General features: G+C 42.0%; 1 protein-coding gene across 7 annotated transcripts in view; it reads left to right on the top strand.

Moving 5' to 3' along the window:
* Positions 1-18,757, top strand: part of ADGRL3 (adhesion G protein-coupled receptor L3) — a 558,102-nt gene that overhangs the window by 459,521 nt on the left and 79,824 nt on the right. For 5 of the 7 annotated variants that reach the window (XM_088444095.1, XM_088444092.1, XM_088444091.1 and 2 more), the window contains one exon: positions 17,565-17,693. The exons of the other annotated variants lie outside the window; for them this stretch is intronic. In XM_088444095.1, the coding sequence (XP_088300221.1) occupies positions 17,565-17,693 (129 nt within the window). The remainder of the gene's footprint in view (positions 1-17,564; positions 17,694-18,757) is intronic. 7 annotated transcript variants of the gene reach the window in all.

Raw genomic sequence — 18,757 nt, 5'->3', positions numbered from 1 at the left:
AGATCAGAGTACTGATCGAAACGCGTTGGCGGTATTGGTGTTGAACAGCTATCCTGACCAGACCAGAGGAGGACGGTGCCATTTCCATCGAATATTTGGGTGCATTACTGCGGGCAGTGAGATCACTCTTATACGCACAAAAAACCACTGTATTCTGGTAGGAAGCCATCTTCACCTTTTGTGGATATTTCAGCTGTGAAGCATTGTTGTATTTTTAAAGTTATTTGGAACTCCTTCATTTGGATATATCCAATTAAAACACTTTTATTTTTTTGGAAATTTTGTCTCTTTGGTTTTTAAATGTGCCTTTTTTTCCATTTTAATATGGACATATGGAGAGCATATACCTGAATGGACTATATATGTATTAATTTGGGGTAGATCATATACACCCCTATATGTGAATTATTGTGTACTCAAGTGAATTCTTATACGTCTGCACTAGATTGTTTTCTATGTTTTATGTTCCCACATATTCATCAACATTGGAACATACATCCCACACCTATCATATAAAGTGTCCAATATAAAAAGGATTTGAGGTCCCAAGATCAGGACTTCATATTGAAGATAAGTAAATTCTATATCTTGGGTGAGCGCAGAGTGGTATTCTCCGGATTTTTGTTTGTGTTACAGAAAAAATAAAGATTACCGCACTAAAGAAAACTCCGAAAATTTAGATAAAAAATAATAAATAAATAAGAAAATGAATAAAAAATAACTCTCTTGTAAGGTAATAATGTTTTCAGTATTTTAAAATAGATGCCATATGTAATAAGAAACAAGCTCTTTTAATAAGGTAATAAAAAACAGTAATTTACATAGTATAACACTATGACATAAATAATAACATTAGATGCTAAATATGTTTACACGCCTGGTACCACTCTCCAAACACCTGGTACAAGTTCACCTCGCAGTGTTGCGGGCCTCTCTGCAACTGTTGCGGCACCTAAATCCGCCTTGTAGCACTGCACTGGCTTCTTAGCGCTATGTTTAGCGTTTATATGGCGTCTGCCCTCCACTGTCCGGCTGTTGCTGATGATCTCATCAACAGGCAGCAGCGTCCGGCCAATCAGGAGCTGTTTGGTGAAGCCTGGGAGTAAATTCCCGGGTAGCACCATTCAGACAGAAGCTGGGTAATTTCCCGGGACTTAAGTCCCGGGAAAAACCCTGGTCGATTGCAGGGGCGGCTACCCGGGAAGGTGTTCCCGGGTAGGTACCGTTCAGACAGACGCGGCTACCCGGGAATTTGGCTGAGGCAGGCCAAATTCCCGGGATTCTCAACAAGTCTGAAAGGCGTATTACAGTACATAAAATACAGTAGTGTTAAACAAAAACGACAAGCACAAAAAATAAAACATAACAAAAAATATATCCATTCATTTTGAGGTGTACAAAGTTGACACAAATTTGCAATTTCTTACATTCCCCCCATTCCACAAACTTGTAATAAACTGTAGTTATCTCCACTGATTAATAATATAAGGGGTTGTCTTATTTAAAAAATAAATAAATCAGTCAGTTACTCAGTGTTGGTGTGTGGACAGGGGAGCCTGTGCTTGGGATGGTATGGTACCACAGCAGGAGGAGGCTGTGCCCTGGCAGCATCAAATACAACACAATTACTTCCCACACACTATCTCCAGGAGCGGCTCCAACTCTTGCAGAAAGTTTGTTGCTAACAGTCTGGGGATATGCTTGGCGCTGTGAGAAGCCTATGTGTTGGTGGGACTGCATGCTCTGTGGGGCCAGGCAGGCGGACAGCAGCAGTGGCAGGCTCCTTGCAGTGCATGGGCGATGTCATGACATCACCCGCATGCTACTCTACTGGGAGCTGGGCTTCTGAGGCTCCAGAAGCCGTTTCAAGTTTATTTTACTTCAGTTGGTCGCGATCTACTGGTGGATGCAATGTGAGCTACCGGTAGATCGCGATCTACCTTTTGGCCAGGTCTGACATGCACCATCAAAAAACACAATTCAGCAAAACACGCTTCTTGGTAAATATGAGTGTTTCAGCTATCAAAAGTGTCCTGTGTTTCAGTGATGCTGTGTATGTTTAAACTCAGGCAATCTCAGACAATACACAGTTCTTAGTAATATTATCCCCTAGACTCTGAGTGAGGTGTTGCATCATCATGTGTGGTTACAGAAGAAGATGCCTGACTGACAGCAGTCCTAGAACCACCACTCGCAATAAAGGCCTGAGCCTTTCTTTGCCACTGTATGTGGCATATTGCATGCTGGCAATTTAATGTTTTACAGCAGTAAATGTTCCCTTTAATATTAGAGTTCATTTTTTTTCTTTAATATTGTGAAATATTGTTTTGATTTCAGGTGCAATTTCTTAAACTTTCTATGTCCCTGAGCACTGGTTTTAGTAGATGTTGAAGGACTAGTATCATCATGACCTGCAGCAGTTGCAGCACTAGTACTTGATTGCTGCTCCTGCTCTTCTATCAACCGATTGTGATCCATATCGACTCACAGCGCTTATATTATTAACATGGTGGCATGGCACCTACTGAGCATTATTGCTTAACACAGTACCACTGCCTGGCCTGCTTGAATACACACAAGTTTTATAAAAATACAAATAAGTTTTTTTCTTTTTTTTTCTTTTTTAAAAACGACAACTTCATACTGCAACTGACAGTGCTGACTCTGTAGCACGGCACCTACTGAGCGTTGTTTAACACAGTACCACTGCCTGGCCTGCTTGAACACACACAAGTTTTCTAAAAATAAATTGTTGTTTTGTTTTTGTTTTTTTTAATAAGACAACTTCACACTGCAACTGACAGCACTGATATTAATGACAACTTCACACTGCGACTGACAGCGCTGATATTATTACAGTGGCACGGCACCTACTAAGCGTTATTGTATAACACAGTACGGAATCAGTATGATATCCAGGCTGCCGCATGGCCGGGAGTTCGAATCCCAGCAGCGGCAGCCCGATAAACCAGCAGAGCCCGGCAGCGGAAGCCCGACAGCGCTGGAAATCCCGATCGTCCTGAGGAAAGTATCTACTAACCTAACCCCCCTAACCCTCCTTAGGGGTGTCTAACCCTAGCCTCCCCCCTCTAAGTGCCTAACCCTAACCCCCCCTCTTCCCCGCTGCCTAAACCTAAGTCCCCTGGGGGGGTGCCTAACCCTAACCTTCCCTCCCCCTAGCCTAACCCTCCCGGGGGGGTGCCTAACCCTAAGTCCCCCCCGGGTGCCCTAAACCTAACCCTCCCCCCTGTGGCTGTCCGCTCGCGGCGCCTGGCATCCCTTCAATCGGGATGCCGGGCGCCTGTCTCCTGGCATTGGGGAAATGTCAGGCATCTAGATATAGATACCCGGCATTTCACCCTCGCCGGGATATGACAGTCGGGAAGCCGGCTGCCGGTATTAAGGCAGCCAGCTTCCCGATTGTATACCCACAGTACCACTGCCTGGCCTGCCTGAACAGTGAAAAAAGACAACTTCACACTGCGACTGACAGATCTAATGTTAATGCAGTTGCCTGGCACCTACTGAGCATTATTGTTTAACACAGTACCACTGCCTGGCCTGCTTGAACACACACAAGTTTTATAAAAATAAGGTGTTTAAAAAAAAAAAAAAAAGACAACTTCACACTGCGACTGACAGCACTGATATTAATGACAACTTCACACTGCGACTGACAGCTACTGAACATTATTGTTTAATACCGTACCACATCCTAGTCTGCCTGGACAGTGCACACACACAAGTTTTACAAAAAAACTAAAGTTTATTTTTGTGTTTTTTTCAACTAATGACCACAAGATCACACAATACACTGCTCCTAAATGGCTTTTTTTTTTTTATTAAACAGAGTGCCCCTTCAAAAAAAGACACAATGCTAATGGCATTATTTTCTAAATACACACAGTGCCCCTGGCTTGACCATAATGCTCCCTGAATCCCTAATAGTGTTTTATAAATGAATGACAGACACAGTGCCACTGGCTTTAGGTGCACACTTTGTGCACTGTGGCTGCTGCTGCTAAGTAACCAGTAGCCACACTTTTTTTTTTTTTTACTATCTTTTTTTACAAAATTTCAGGGAGCCCTGTCTGCCCACACCCTCTCTGTCGGATCTCCTGCATCAAATGGCACCTGAACACGAGTTAGGGACTTTTATATGCAATCCAAAAGACGTGAGATCTGACACCTGGAAGATGACATTTTGCCTCATTTTGGGATCCAAGCCCAATGCAAATAACTGTTTCGGGACTCGGATCCCCAACTGTCACTCATAATTTACCTCTTTAGTCATTTAATTATTATCCCTTTTGACTGATATACTTTTTTTTCCTCTTTCAGTTGGGTGAGCCCAATAACTGGTGCTTTAATCGCCCCCAACTTTCCAATATATGGTTCTCAAATTTACTAGCTGTTTAGCGTTATTATAACATTTTTATGGGATGGATATGGGATGCCGGCGTTCAGGATGCCAGCGGTCATAATCCCGATGCCAGCATCCCGACAGGATTAGAATTCCAACACTTTCTCGGTTGGTAGCCTAAGCCTCTCCCTAACCCTCCCTCCCCGGTGCCTAACCCTAACCTCCCCCCCAGTACCTAAACCTAACCTCAACCTTTCCACACCCTAAACTTAACCCTTACCCCCCTAGTGCCTAACGCAAATCCAAATGCTAACCCTTCCCCTAACCCTACTACTTACGTTCAGAATTCCGGTGGTCCGGATGCCGGTGCAGGGATTTTGACCGCTGGAATCCACTCTGTCTGTATTTTATCCGCATCCCCATTTTTATACATTACCCTATTTTTTACCTCAATGTCACTAATGGTCTTTCTGCTGCTATCTCTGCCATGTCCTCATTTTACCTTACATTAAAATATTTAAAGAACAAATGTATGGATTTTTTCCGCCTTCCACTAGTTTTCCTTAATCTAAAATCATTGTTTCAGTTGGCAAATGCTCTTAATGCTCTAGGAGCCAATTTACCCTGTTCTTCTCTTCTCACATACTGTACAAAGTGTTGTCGCAAACAACCTCCCATCTGTCCTCACCTTACTAAGGACACTTGAAATTAGCAAATAGCCACCTCATGGTGTAACATATAAAAAATTGTATATATACATATACTCATATATCTTTAACAATATATAAAGCTTATGTGAATTCAATTTCCACTGATGATAATAATCACATTTCCACTGATAATAATATTCACAATACATTGTGGGTATATATAAAAAGAAAGCACTCCCTTCTTCAATTACCTTCTTTTTATTAAAACCTTGTATGTCATGGTAGTAATAATGCTAATACCTATGAGACATCAATATGGTTAGTTAATTGTCATTATTTTTATTAAGAAATAATAATATTTAAAACTGATAGCATTAGAATAAATAAACATTACTTTAATATTTACTAGTATATTGGACCTGGTCTTTCTCCTTTGCTCCCTGACACCTGCACTTTATCCTGCTGCAGCCATTGGCTGGAAGGGCTGCGTGGGTTGCTCCCACTGCACATGTCCATCTCAGGACATGTGATCAAAGATTCTTATATTTTATAGATAACATATACACATACTTACCGACATCCAGGGCTAGCATTCTGAGAGGGGGAAGCCAGTCGTCTACGATGGGAGGCGTGGCACGGCATAAAGGGCGCATGTCGAGGGACATTATGTGGGAGAGCGGAGCAAAGGCGTGCTCGCACGATTGCATCATTGTAGCCCCGCCCCCTCTTCACAATGCTGCTGCGGGGGATGTTATTGTAACCGCGGGGGAGCCGGACGTGAGCGGCACCCGATTTTCCGGCGGGTAGGCAAATTATGCATATGCAGATCCATATTAAACCAGCAGATTTAATTTATACCAGAACATACTAGAAAGTATAAATAGATGTATTTCAATGGCTTATATACATTGCATTGTTATTGCAATTTAAATAACATATCTACATCTTTAAAGGTACACATGAAAACTTGATTATTTTTGTTTAAGAGGTAAATTTATACATATATTTAGTTTGACATTCCTAAAATAAACACTGATGCTATATCTATGTCTTTGTTTAAGTAGAAACCCTACTAAATATTAGGGGTATTTTTCACATGATTTACTATGACAAGCTATAAGAAAAATTTTTATAATCATCATTTCCTGTGTTTGTTTCTTCAGACTACTTTTAATATATAATTCTAAACAGTGTTATGTGACCACCATAGTGTTCATAGTGTTATGTGACCACCATAGTAACTACAGTTACATGTTACATGATGCTGTGAGCAAGACTGATTCTGATATATCTAATATGCAGATTACATTTTCATCTTGCTTATTTATTAGTGTATTTTAATTAATTTGTCTATTTAAACGATAGTCTCGAAATACTGACATTGTTAGATTTGACCACCTGATCAAGCCGGACATCATTTGTCTGATTGAAACATTACTAGCTGACAAGTTAAAACAAATTTCATTCACAACTTGTGAGTGATAAACTGGTGATAATTGATGTGTGAAGAATGAGCATTATGTGAGGCATTATGATGGACAAATATTGCAGGACAAGTGGTGACTGCCTTGTTATTATGGATGAGTAAGTATGAAAAAAATTCACTAATAAGTCAGAATAAGTGATGTGTGATCAAACTTCTGTGTACCATATTTCACTCCTGATTTTCAAATAGAAGCACAAAGGCCATAGAATGGAATATATTTACGGTGTAAAATTATATTTTCACAGTGTAAAATGTATATTCTTAAGCCAGCCATCAAAGAAAAGTGACCTGCTCCATATGCATCCCCTTATTTATATATGAGACCTTCTGAAACTAGTGCCACAGGCTGCTAGTCCATAACCAGATAATTAATAGTTGATGGCATGCTGGTGGACAGGGGCTGGCTGGCAACTTTTAGCCTGGGGGGCAAATGCATGCAGGCGGCCCTGGCAGAGGAGTAGCGTGTAGCCAGGGTGCCCGAAGAATGTGCGTGCTATGGCGCCCCCCCCTCAAGTGTTCCAGGGAGGAGGCGGGTCCATATGGGATTAATGTAAGGTAAAAATAAAGATTAGGGGCAGCCCTCTGTCGTAGTGCCCATATGCAGTGCCCCCGTGTGCCACAGGAGAGAACACCCTTATGCAGGCCTCCAGTAGTGCCCCCAGTAGTGATCCCCCTATGCAGTGCCCCTTGTGCCCCCAGTAGTAAGCCCCTTATATAGTGCCCCCAGTAGTGGTGCCCCCTGTGCAGTGCCCCTTGTCCCCCCAGTAGTAAGCCCCTTATATAGTGCCCCTAATAGTGGTACCCCTATGCAGTGCCCCTTATATAGTGCCCCCAGTAGCAGTCCACCCCCCATGCAGTGCCCCCAATAGTGGTAACCCTTATGCAATGCCCCTTAAATAGTGGCCCCAGTTGTAGTCTCCCCCCTATGCAGTACCCCCAGTATTGCCCTTTATATAGAGCCCCCAGCAGTGGTCCCTCAATGCAATGCCCCCAGTGGTAGTCCCCTCCCCCTATGTAGTGCCCCTAGTAGTAGTCCCCCCCTTGTAGTGACCCCAGTAGTAGTAGTCCCCCCCTTTGTTGTGCCCCCAGTAGTAGTAGTCCACCCCCCTTTGTAGTGCCCCCAGTTGTAGTGGTCCCCCCCTTTGTAGTGCCCCCAGTAGTAGTCCCCACCTTGTAGTGCCCCCAGTAGTAGTAGTCCTCCCCCTTGTAGTGCCCCCAGTAGTAGTCCCCCCCTTGTAGTGTCCCCAGTAGTAGTAGTCCCCAGTAGTAGTAGTCCCCCCACCCCCCTTGTAGTGCCCCCAGTAGTAGTAGTCCCCAGTAGTAGTAGTCCCCTCCCCCTTGTAGTGCCCACAGTAGTAGTAGTCCCCCCCTTGTAGTGCCCCCAGTAGTAGTAGTCCCCCCCTTGTAGTGCCCCCAGTAGTAGTAGTCTCCACCTTTATAGTACCCCCAGTAGTGCCAGACCCCCCCCGCTCAGTAGACACACGTAATATTAAAAAAAAAAAAAAAAAAAAAATACCTGAATCCCCGCTCCCGCTGCCACCATCTGCTCCTCCGTCTGTCCTCCCAGGCCGGGCCGCTCTGCAGTATGGGAGAGACGTCATATGACGTCTCTCCCATTACCCACTGCGGGAGCCGGAAGATGGAGCGGCTCCCGCAGTGGGCACAGCAGCAGCTAATGAGAGTCTGACAGATGAGAGTCTGTTTGTCACTTGTGTAGCGCTGACCGAACTCCGTCCGGTCAGCGCTACACAAGCGGTGCAGTCTGTGTCACAGTGACACAGACTGCCCACGGCCCGCATGACGCTGCGGCCCGGGGGGCACATGGCACCCTGCCCCCCGGCTCAGCCCGCCACTGCTGGTGGAGAATGAAAATAATTATGATTAAAAAAAGGTTCATTTCAAACTTTGACTTCAGTACACATGCTGTGTTCTCGCATAATTCTTCCCCTAATTACACTGCCAGTTTGATGACATTCAGGGGTGCTGACAGGGGAAGGGGGGATGGGTACTAATTTACCAGGCCCTGGCTTGTTCAAGGGCCAGACACGGGCCCAGTCCAGCTGTTGATGGGGACAAATACTCCCCTTTGCAGTATTTTTCATTAAGTTTTTTTAGGGGGTGTGGCCATGTCTCTTCAATTTTGGCACTCCTCTCTATACCTCCGTATCACCCAGGCCCATCACATGTCAAGTTTTAAAACTAACCTTTTTTTTTTCCAAATTTTTCTGTTTTTTTGTTAGACACACAAGATTGTTTTTTTTTTTCATCCCCAACTACATATAGAGTATACCAGAAGTAGATAGCATTTTATTGCTTGGTCTCATTTCACTGTAATCTGTAAAGAACCTCAATAAAGACTTAGCCCAATGTCTGTAGGAAAAGCTATGGCTTTGGATTCCTGCAAAATGCGATCACACTGATTATCTTCTCAAAACTTGTCTTGCTTGCAATACAGTCAGGCTTCTATGGTTTCTATTATGTGATAGAGAACTGACAGACAATTAAAGCACAGTATAATTACAAATACGCCTGCACACAAATCGCCCACGTCAATCACGTTACGTCACTCACCAGGGAACCCCGTCCCGCTGGTGCAGCACATGACCCAACACAATAACATGCCTATCTACTTACACACCCACCAAGCCCCCCATTCCCTTTGGCTGTACTTTATCCCACACAACACCGCAGTTACCCCCCATCCCTACACACCTGCAGTACATTATTACAGCAGCCTCTCCGTCCCTACACACCTGCAGCACATTATTACAGCAGCCACTCCCCATCCCTACACACCTGCAGCACATTATTACAGCAGCCACTCCCCATCCCTACACACCTGCAGCACATTATTACAGCAGCCACTCCTCATCCACACACACCTGCAGCACATTATTACCACCACAACTTACCACCATTGCAAGCATCATCTTACCAGACGGCCGCAACGTCGCCACACCACCTACCAAAAATCCTACCAGTAGGTAAGTACTCCGAGACTGTACCCTCACCACGCGGGACGCTGCCCTGGTGCCCCATTCACCCAGCTCCATTACCCACTCAGTGAGACTCCACAGACTGTAGACCATAGGTCCAGCAGGGGATACGTGCTGGTCACTGACCGCACGTCAAGGAGCCCCTGAAAGGGTCCACCAACTTCCCCACCCGGAGTCTCACGCCTCCCACACCCCCGCACTGCCCGGGACCCATCAGGAGCAGCACTGTGACTTCTCCAATAAAAGATTTGGCACCCAACCCTTTCTGCCTGGCTTTTTTCATTTCATCCATCCATACACTTTACATCTCCTCCCCCCCTTCTTCTCATCTCCTCCCTTTTCACTTCACCACACCCATCACCCATACCATAACACCAAGGCAGAGCGCTCCTTAACCCCCCCCCCCTTAGCACAAATCTAACCAGTGCAGGACACGGTACTCCCGCACAAAGGTGCAGCACTCCACCGAACCATTACCCACCCCCACCCACATACACATTATAGAAGCCAACACCATCCCACGTACCATCCTCCCAACACCAACCCCAAACCCCCCCATTTATCTACCCCCACACACTCACCACCACCACAGCACACTGGAACACGCCTCCCGCCATTACATTTGAGCGCAGTTCAATCCCCCTTTTAAATCGCATAATTACAAATACAACTGGCGAACAGGAAACCGATTTAAAATCCAAGAGAAAAGTTAAGTACACAGCTAAGGTTCTCAAGAATCAGTCAATGAATTAAAAATCAGAATCCAATTTGGAAGTTTAAATTAAAGGCAAGTTAGGCACAGCAGCAAACACAGGATTTTTAGATGGGGGGTTTGCAAATGCTTGTGTGGCCCTTGCATAAAGAGGACATACTGTTATTAGCACACAATAAGCAATAATTTGCCTCATACAAAGTTCAGTATATGTAGTACATCAGACAAATACAAGGCCAGCGATCACAGTAAGCCATTAGATACAGCAGTAGGGCCAGCCCACCTGAGCTAAGTGGGTTTCCTTTTTCCTGGATGTGTGCACCATTCCTCAATCCAAGTCAGCTACCCAGCAAGTCTGGAAGTCTAGAGGAGCGTCAGAAGAACTTAGCATGGGCCCTGGACAAATATGTACACACTGGATAGTGTATGCAATACAGTATTAATAATTAATATTTGGATTCATGGAATCCAAACACACCCGAATTTAGGAGTTATAAGTTAAACTGGGGCTCGTGTCTTCCTGTCTTGTTTGATCTCAAAATAAGGCAAAACTTCATCTTCCTGGCATCTCATGTGTTTTGGATTGCATATTAAAGTCCCTCCCTCGAGATCGGATGCCTTTTCACACTGGAGATCGGAAGGAGAGGTAGTGGCTATAGGGACACTTTGTATATACAAAATTTTTTAAAATGATTAGGAGCACTGTTAAAGGCAGGGGCACTGTGAGCTGTGGTCTGACTGCAACAATCTACAAGGCATTAAAAAAAACTTATACTAAGGGCGCTGTGAGATAGTTTGGTGTGTGTTCAGGTACTGTTAAATTTTTTTAATAATATGTATTTATTTATTTATTTATTAACGGTTTCTTATATAGCGCAGCATATTCCATTGCCCTTTACAATTGGAAACAACATTAATAGAACAAAACTGAGTAGTAACAGACAGACATAAAGGTAAGAGGGCCCTGCTCGCAAGCTTACAATCTATAGGGAAATAAGAATTGATACACAAGGATAGGTGCTACATATTGCAAATTGGTCCAGCCAGATTGCAGAGGTTCTTGGTGGGCTGTATGATCCTGTTATACAGGAATATGAAGATAGAGAAAATATGTGAGGTTATGTGTGGCCTTTCAAAAGGAATGTATTTAGGGATGATGCTAAGCTATGTGGGTGGCTCTAGAATGTTATAAGCTTGTCGGAAGAGGTGAGTTTTCAGGGAATGCTTGAAGGTTTGGAGACTAGTACAAAGTCTTATTGTACATGGGAGGGTATTCTACAGAGTGGGTGCAGCCCGAAAAAAAGTCCTGTAACCATGCAAGGGAACAAATAATGAATGTGCATGAGAGATGCAGGTCTTGTGCTGAGCGGAGATGTCGGGCTGGGAGATATTTTGTGATAAGTAAAAAGATGTATGTTAGTGTGGTTTGGTTAATAGCTTTAGGTCTATGCAAAATTATTTTATATTAAATGAACTGGCAACCAAAAGAGGACTGACAGAGCAGATCAGCAGACATTGAACATTTGGCGAGGAAAATCAGCCTCACAACTGCATTCAAAATTGATTGTAGTGGCAAGAGTCTGGTTTTGGGCAGACCAGTAAGGACACTATTGCAATAGTCAATGTGAGTGTTTGCAGTGTCTTGTGTAAGATATGGTTGAATTTTGGATAGTTTTTTAGATGTATGTAACATGATTTTGAGACAGATGGAATGTGGGGAACAAAGGACAGTTCAGAGTCAAGGATGACACCAAGGAAGTGGGCTTGTGGGGTGTGGTGGGGTTGATTGTCGAGTTATCAACAGTGATAGAGATTTGTTGGTAACTATTATTGGCCGGTGGAAATATAATTAGTTCTGTTTTGGATATGTTAAGTTTGAGGTGGCGAGATGCCATCCAAGATAAAATGTCAGAAAGACATTCAGTGAAACGGACCAGTGCAGATGGTGACAAATCTGGGGAGGATAGGTAGATTTAAGTATCATCTATGATACTGAAAACTGAAAGAGCTAATTAGTTTGTCTAGAGAGGTCATATACATTGAGAAAAGCAGAGGACCTAAAACTGACCTAAAACTGAGCCGTGTGGTTCTCCAAATGATAGAGGTAGCGAAGAGGAGGCAGAATCAGAAAAACAAAACAGTGTAAAAGCAATTAGATAGGTAGGTTGAGAACCAAGAAAAGGCTGTTTCCTGAAGACCTAGGGATTGTAGTGTTTGTATGAGAGTGGTCAACAGTGTCAAAAGCAGCATAGAGATTGCGAAGAGTAAGAAGTGAGTAATCGCCTTTAGAGTTAGCAGCAACCAGATCATTCACTTCCTTAGTCAGTGCCGTCTCTGTGGAGTGTTGGGAATGAAAGCTTTACTGAAGTGGGTCCAATAAGTTAAGAAAGTGTGTCAGGTGAGTGTAATATAAAACTTGTATGTTAAAAAATATAACGTCATTATGATGTAAGTATGAAAGTATGTGTTTGTGTGGTATATACTGTTTGTAATACATTTTTACTTACTACGGTGTGTGTGTCTTGTGGTTTTTTAACTTTGTTTTACAATGGGGGTACGGATGCCGACTTCCTGCTGGCACCTGTAGTTCCACTGTAAAAAAACAATAGTTTAATTCTGTTTTCAACAGGAGTCTACTTCCTCAAAATGTGGAAAAACTCAAATTTGAGGACAGAGACTTCTAGTTGGTATGAGCTAATATTGCATGATGATGTTAACACTGATGAGGGTAAGGAGGATGAGAATGATAATGACATCTTACCAGTGTAGAGATGATTAACAATGCTGTTATCACTTTAAACCCATTGGAAGCTTATTTTTGACTAATGTAATAGTGGATTCGAGTGGGGATGAGCTAATATTGTTTGATCATAATATTAACAACACTGATGAGGGTGAGATGTAGACATGATTAACAAAACTTTTAGCTAGATTAAGCCTATTGGTAGCTTGTTTTGTGGGGGCCCAAACAAACCAAGCACTTCATCCACAAAAGTGGCACTCCCTGTCACTAAACTGCTTGGTTTGTTAAACTGTGCATGACCATTTTAATATTCAACATTTGCAAGGGCAATTCCATCATGGACCACTTTTCTTTTCATTATGGGCTGTTTGGGGGCATTGGTGACAGTCTTTTTTGCATAGACAAACATTTTTATTGGATATTGCTCTAATACAAAACACAATTTTAACCAGAAATAATGTGGTGCCTCACAAAATATGAAAAAAATTAACAAAATTATTGAGCATATTTAGAATTATTTGCCACATCTTAATTTACATATTTTAAAATAAATCAATCGATCATTCTTTTTTACCTGCCTTCCACTATATACTCCACATCCATTTCCCTGTACTGACTCAGGCCTCTGAGATAGTTCCCCTTATACTCAAACTCTCTGGTGCATCTCACAAATGTACTACAGGGGTTGTTACCCAATTAGGAAGCAGGGATGGGGAAGGGGGGTAGTATGACCAGCTTCTCTTGCAACCCTTGTCAGGAATCCTTGGCTATATTAACAACAGTGTATTCTTTTATGGGCTTTTCTCTTCTCAGTTGCTAAAAAAAGATCTTGCAAGACCATGGTCTCAATTTAAATTTTCTTATTCAATCAACCAATGCTTTACCTGCCTTCCACTACATACTCCACCTTCATTTCCTTGTACTGCCCTCGGCCTCTGATCTAGTTCTTGATTAAAGAAAACATACTTTCTCTGGGGTCATATAGTTTACTAAACTGCCATCCTGTCTGCCACTGCTGTGATACAATGTTTCATAGATGTGCTGTATTCTTTTAAACTACCGTGTGTTTGTGCCACTGGTCTGTTGCTTAGTTTAGCCAGTCAGCCTTTGGCCAATATTGGTGAACAATATTATGAGCTGTGAGGTGATCAAAATTGACTGGATATGACTGTTATTGAGGTTAATAATACCGTAGGAACAAAACTGGCCCAAATGACATAATTGTATGTTTTATCCATTGTTTTAAAAAATCCTGCTCCAAAATCAAAAGCAAATGCATTAGAGTGGTTTTTGCAAAACCAAAACATAACAGTGAATTAGAACCAAAACCAAAATATGAGGGTCTGTGCACATCTCTAACTACAGGTGATCTATAGTGTAGGATGTAAGTAAAATAGTTTAAAAAACAAACTTTCTGAATTAAACATTTATCTCAGAAAGAAAACACAAGTGGTCAGGAAAAGGTTAAATATCCCTTAATAAATATACAGTACATACATAATATAACCAGTTTTAGTGCTTCCTAAGCAGACATTATTTACTGAAGGTTGATTATTTTGTCGATTTCAAAGCCAACTGTAATCCACACCATATTTGGTTGTTCAAACTGCATATTTACTAACAGTCGGTTTTGAATTTGATTTAAAAATGGATGTCTATGTCACTCAGAGTTTGCAGCTGTACAGTAAATGCAGTTAGTTTTGATCTTTAAGTTCAAAATGTACAGCAAATACAACCTAATACACAACTACTATACAAACAAATATAAAAAAGAAGCACTAGTGCATAGGGATCTGTGCAGGCTTCTTAGGGTTAAAAGAACAAAAACTGTTAAAATCAAATTTAAACGGCAAGGGGTCCCCTCTAAAACCATAACCAGCCCTGGACCTTTCAGGCTGGACTGGCCATGGAAAATCAGAGGAAAAACCAGTGTGGTTAATGTTTATTTTCCATTAACCAGCACCAGGCTGAACCAGTTGAGTGGTAATGCCATAGCAGAGGGACACACAGTGTGGGGACTGTGATTCAGGTGCTGTACTGTATAGACAGTACAGTGTATCCATGGGCCCGGGACAAGGTGTTTTTTATTTTACCAAGACCGAATTTCTACTGGACAAGGGGTCCGTTCACCGCCAAGAAGTAGGTGACTATAATGTGTGAATGCGAGTGGGTGTAATAAAGGATTAAATCAGTCCTGTATTTTTTTATATTTTCTCTACAGTGGGACTATAGATGCAGATGGTCCCTGGGCATGCTGGCACTTGTGGTTCTCCAAGTGCCACCATGCCGGGACAGGCTTACTGGGACATGTAGTTCCACTGTAAAGAACAATATTATCATTTTACACCATTAACCCTGCTGGCATGTACATCAGGGTTGCAAGGAATAGCAGCCCAGGACTTGTAAATACTCAAGAGTGGGGACACCATTTTATTTTTGAGGTACCCACTTTCTGAGGATTTCCAGCTAATCAGTTTGGGGCTAGTTAATGATTTGGCAGGGGGACCCCATACTATGTGTCCCCCTGCTATGGCATTACCACCCGGCTGGTTCGGCCTGGTGCTGGTTAATGGAAAATGACATTTTTTTTATCCTGTACCAGACTGAAGGGTTAAAAAAAAAAAAATGTTTTTAACACTTTCTGTGTTTTTAAACCTAAGAAGCCTACACAGATCATAGTGATCTGTGCAGTGTTTCTCCCAAATTTCCCTTTGTTAGGCAGGTCTATAGTTTGGGTGGTTTGTCTGTTGTTGTTCTTTTCTATTTTTGTTCACTTTTCAAACCGAGATAGTGTTCCGGGAATCCTGTAGTCATCTACGTAAAAGTACCAATGTTTGGTTGATTTTCTTTTTTGGTCGACGATTGGTTTTATAATCGACTTTACATGTCATTTTCCCTTTAGTAAATCTCCAATTTGTTGAAATGAATGAAACTCGACTACAAATAGAACAAAAACACAAAATCAACCAAAACCGACCTTTACTAAATATACCCCCTCATGTTAAGACTTCATCTTGCTGGCAGCAGTTCTCTGGTCCAGTGTACCAATTGAATGATCAGATCCACATACACAGCAGACTTGGTAGGAGAAACTGCTGCTGCTGCTGGGCATGCGCAGCAGCTACGGAACATTCCCTATACAGGATGTTGTGGCCACAGCTGCAATCAAATTGTATTGTGATCATGATTTGAGCTTATAACCACTAGGCATTTCCGGGCAACTGGAATCCCTCCCCCGCATTTACCTGTGAGACAGCAATCAAACAGACAAGGAACAGCCAGTTACAAAACATGGAAATGTTGTAACTGAGAGTCCACGGGGCATAGCTATTTGACAGCCTGGACCTAGTCAACGCTGATGTTTTCTCGCAGTCTCAGGAGTTGCAGGGAAAATCTGCGTTACATGCAGCCCCTGGAGTTTCACACATTGAAAAACCCATAGATTCCAGCATAAGTCTATATTATTAGAGATAACCTGTCCAAAAAATGTTATCCCATTTGCCTAAAAAAAAATGTCAGCCCTCAAGTTTAACAATTAAAGTAAATAAAATAAAACCTGAAAAACATGTTTCTTATATTCAGACAATGGAAAATAAGAAGTATGTATTTACTTATCAGTAAATGTTTGAATGTCAGGCCTGATCTTTTATAGAGGATTTGCACCTGGTTACAAAGGCATGTTCTGAAACGAATGGCTGCATTGATAAGTTCATGAGAATTTGTGACCATGCGAGCCCATACAGATGCAGAAGAAACCATGGATGGGATGAAAACATGTCACTAAGTGAAGATGCCTTATGTAGGCTCCTTATAACTTATCACTTGTACCTTGTCACCTATCATCCATCACTAGTCTTTCATCAAATTACACATAATTCATACTCATCATGGGTCACTCAGCACTTCTCATACTCAGTTTTCACACATAACACTCTTGTAACAGTATGATAAATGACGATGTTCAGGCTGATTCTGTTTTTTGATACATAATGATCTCTTAAATAGCTATTGTAAACAGCACAATACTGTATTATGTTTCCAAACACTGCCTTTGATAGTGTAAATCGCACAATCTCACCTTTTGACAATTGTAGTAAGATAATACTGTGCTATTTACTGTATCTGTTTTCTATCCCCTCATCCTATGAGGCAAATTTATTTAAATTTATGGACAGCACATTATGGGTCTGTGGGTTATGTTATTTCCATTTTAATGCTATATACTGTATAAATGAGAAACTATACTGAGATTGTTTTTATAAATCTTTTATTTACTTCATGTATCCATATCATTTATTTATTTACCCCTCTAGCATAATGCATTATCTATACAGTTTACAGATTGGACTGACAGACCATAGGAATTTAAATTGGGGCTGCATGGCTAATCAGAACATATTATAGTATCTGTTCTACAAAAATATTATATTTGATGTTTTATCCTATGTTAATTACCAGGCTACATTAATTTTTTTTTATTTCAAATATCAACTGCCCTTTTATATTGATTGATATGGTTATCATTCACTGATGTTGACATGTTTTGAGTTTTTAAAATATAGATTCTTAATTGACCATTCTTGACTTAATTATTTTTTTATTGGGCTATTCCAGGAGCTATGGCTAACCATCTAATTACCAATGCTCTGCTTCGTCCTCGTGGCACTAACAATCCTTATAATACATTGCTCGGGGAATTGGCTGTCAATAACAACCCTTCTGTAAGCATATACAAATTACAAGGTGTGCTGGAGTTTCTCTTAAATATTTTAAAAAATCACCGCTTTATTATTTCCTAAAATGCAGTAATCATTATGTATATATTATGACTGCTCATGCACTCTGTGGACCTCATTTACAACATGTACTGGATGCACACTGCAGTTGCTTTGGTTTTGCATCAGTGTGCCTATATAGTCCATCCAAGGCACTACAGGGTGCACATCTGCTTTTAGAGCAGGGTTGCTGACAATCTGAGAGCTTCTACCGGGAGAAGGCAGCCAGATTGTAAGAGCAGGGGGGCATGATGTGAATTTGGGGGCGGGACTGCGCGATCGCATTTTTGCAATCTCGCCCCTGAGAGATTACAGGCATTTGGCAGCCTGGGGCGGGGCCACAATGATGCAATTCAGTGCGAATCATGTCATCAGCTCCCACGGACAACCAAACACAGGGCAGAGCAAATGGCGGGGGATAGCGAATGGCAAGGGGGTGCGGGAGGGTGGTGCCGGCCAGGAAACTTGCCCACTCCTCCGAGGAGCCGGGATCGCCACCTGATTTTCTTGCCGGGAGAGTAGGCAAGTATGTTTTAGCGACAACTTCATAAACTAGACGTGCACCCAGTTTGGTGGGGATGTCAAAAAAAATCTGAAGAGGTTCACTATGCAAAAGAGTAAATTCTCAACTAAAGTCCACTTTAGACACTTTAGAGCCACCCCTTTCATTAATAATAATTCTTTGTAGAGCACCATCCAAATAGGCATCAAGACACTTTACATATATTGCAAAAGGTGAGGCAACAATCTTGTATCTTGTGCGCACTTAGTTGCTATTCTAGGACATTTACATTTTCAGCTTACTGCCTACATTTTTTACATACTGTACACACAAGGGTGCATTTTTGTCATAAGCCAGTTAACCTACTAGTATGCTTTTGAACTTGAGAGAGGAAGCAGGAGTACCTAGAATAAACTCTTGCAAACACAAGGAAAACATACAGTGCTGTGAGGCACTGATAACTTCTCTGCCAGAATGATGCCCCAAATAATATAAATTTTTAATCTTCCTTCTAAAATACTACTTGTTTT

This window comes from Taudactylus pleione, unplaced genomic scaffold, assembly GCF_031769625.1.
Source record: "Taudactylus pleione unplaced genomic scaffold, aTauple2 ptg000347l, whole genome shotgun sequence".
In the NCBI taxonomy this organism is placed as follows: domain Eukaryota; kingdom Metazoa; phylum Chordata; class Amphibia; order Anura; family Myobatrachidae; genus Taudactylus; species Taudactylus pleione.
The sequence above is the reverse complement of the archived record's forward strand: the minus strand, read 5'-3'. Positions and strand labels throughout refer to the sequence as shown.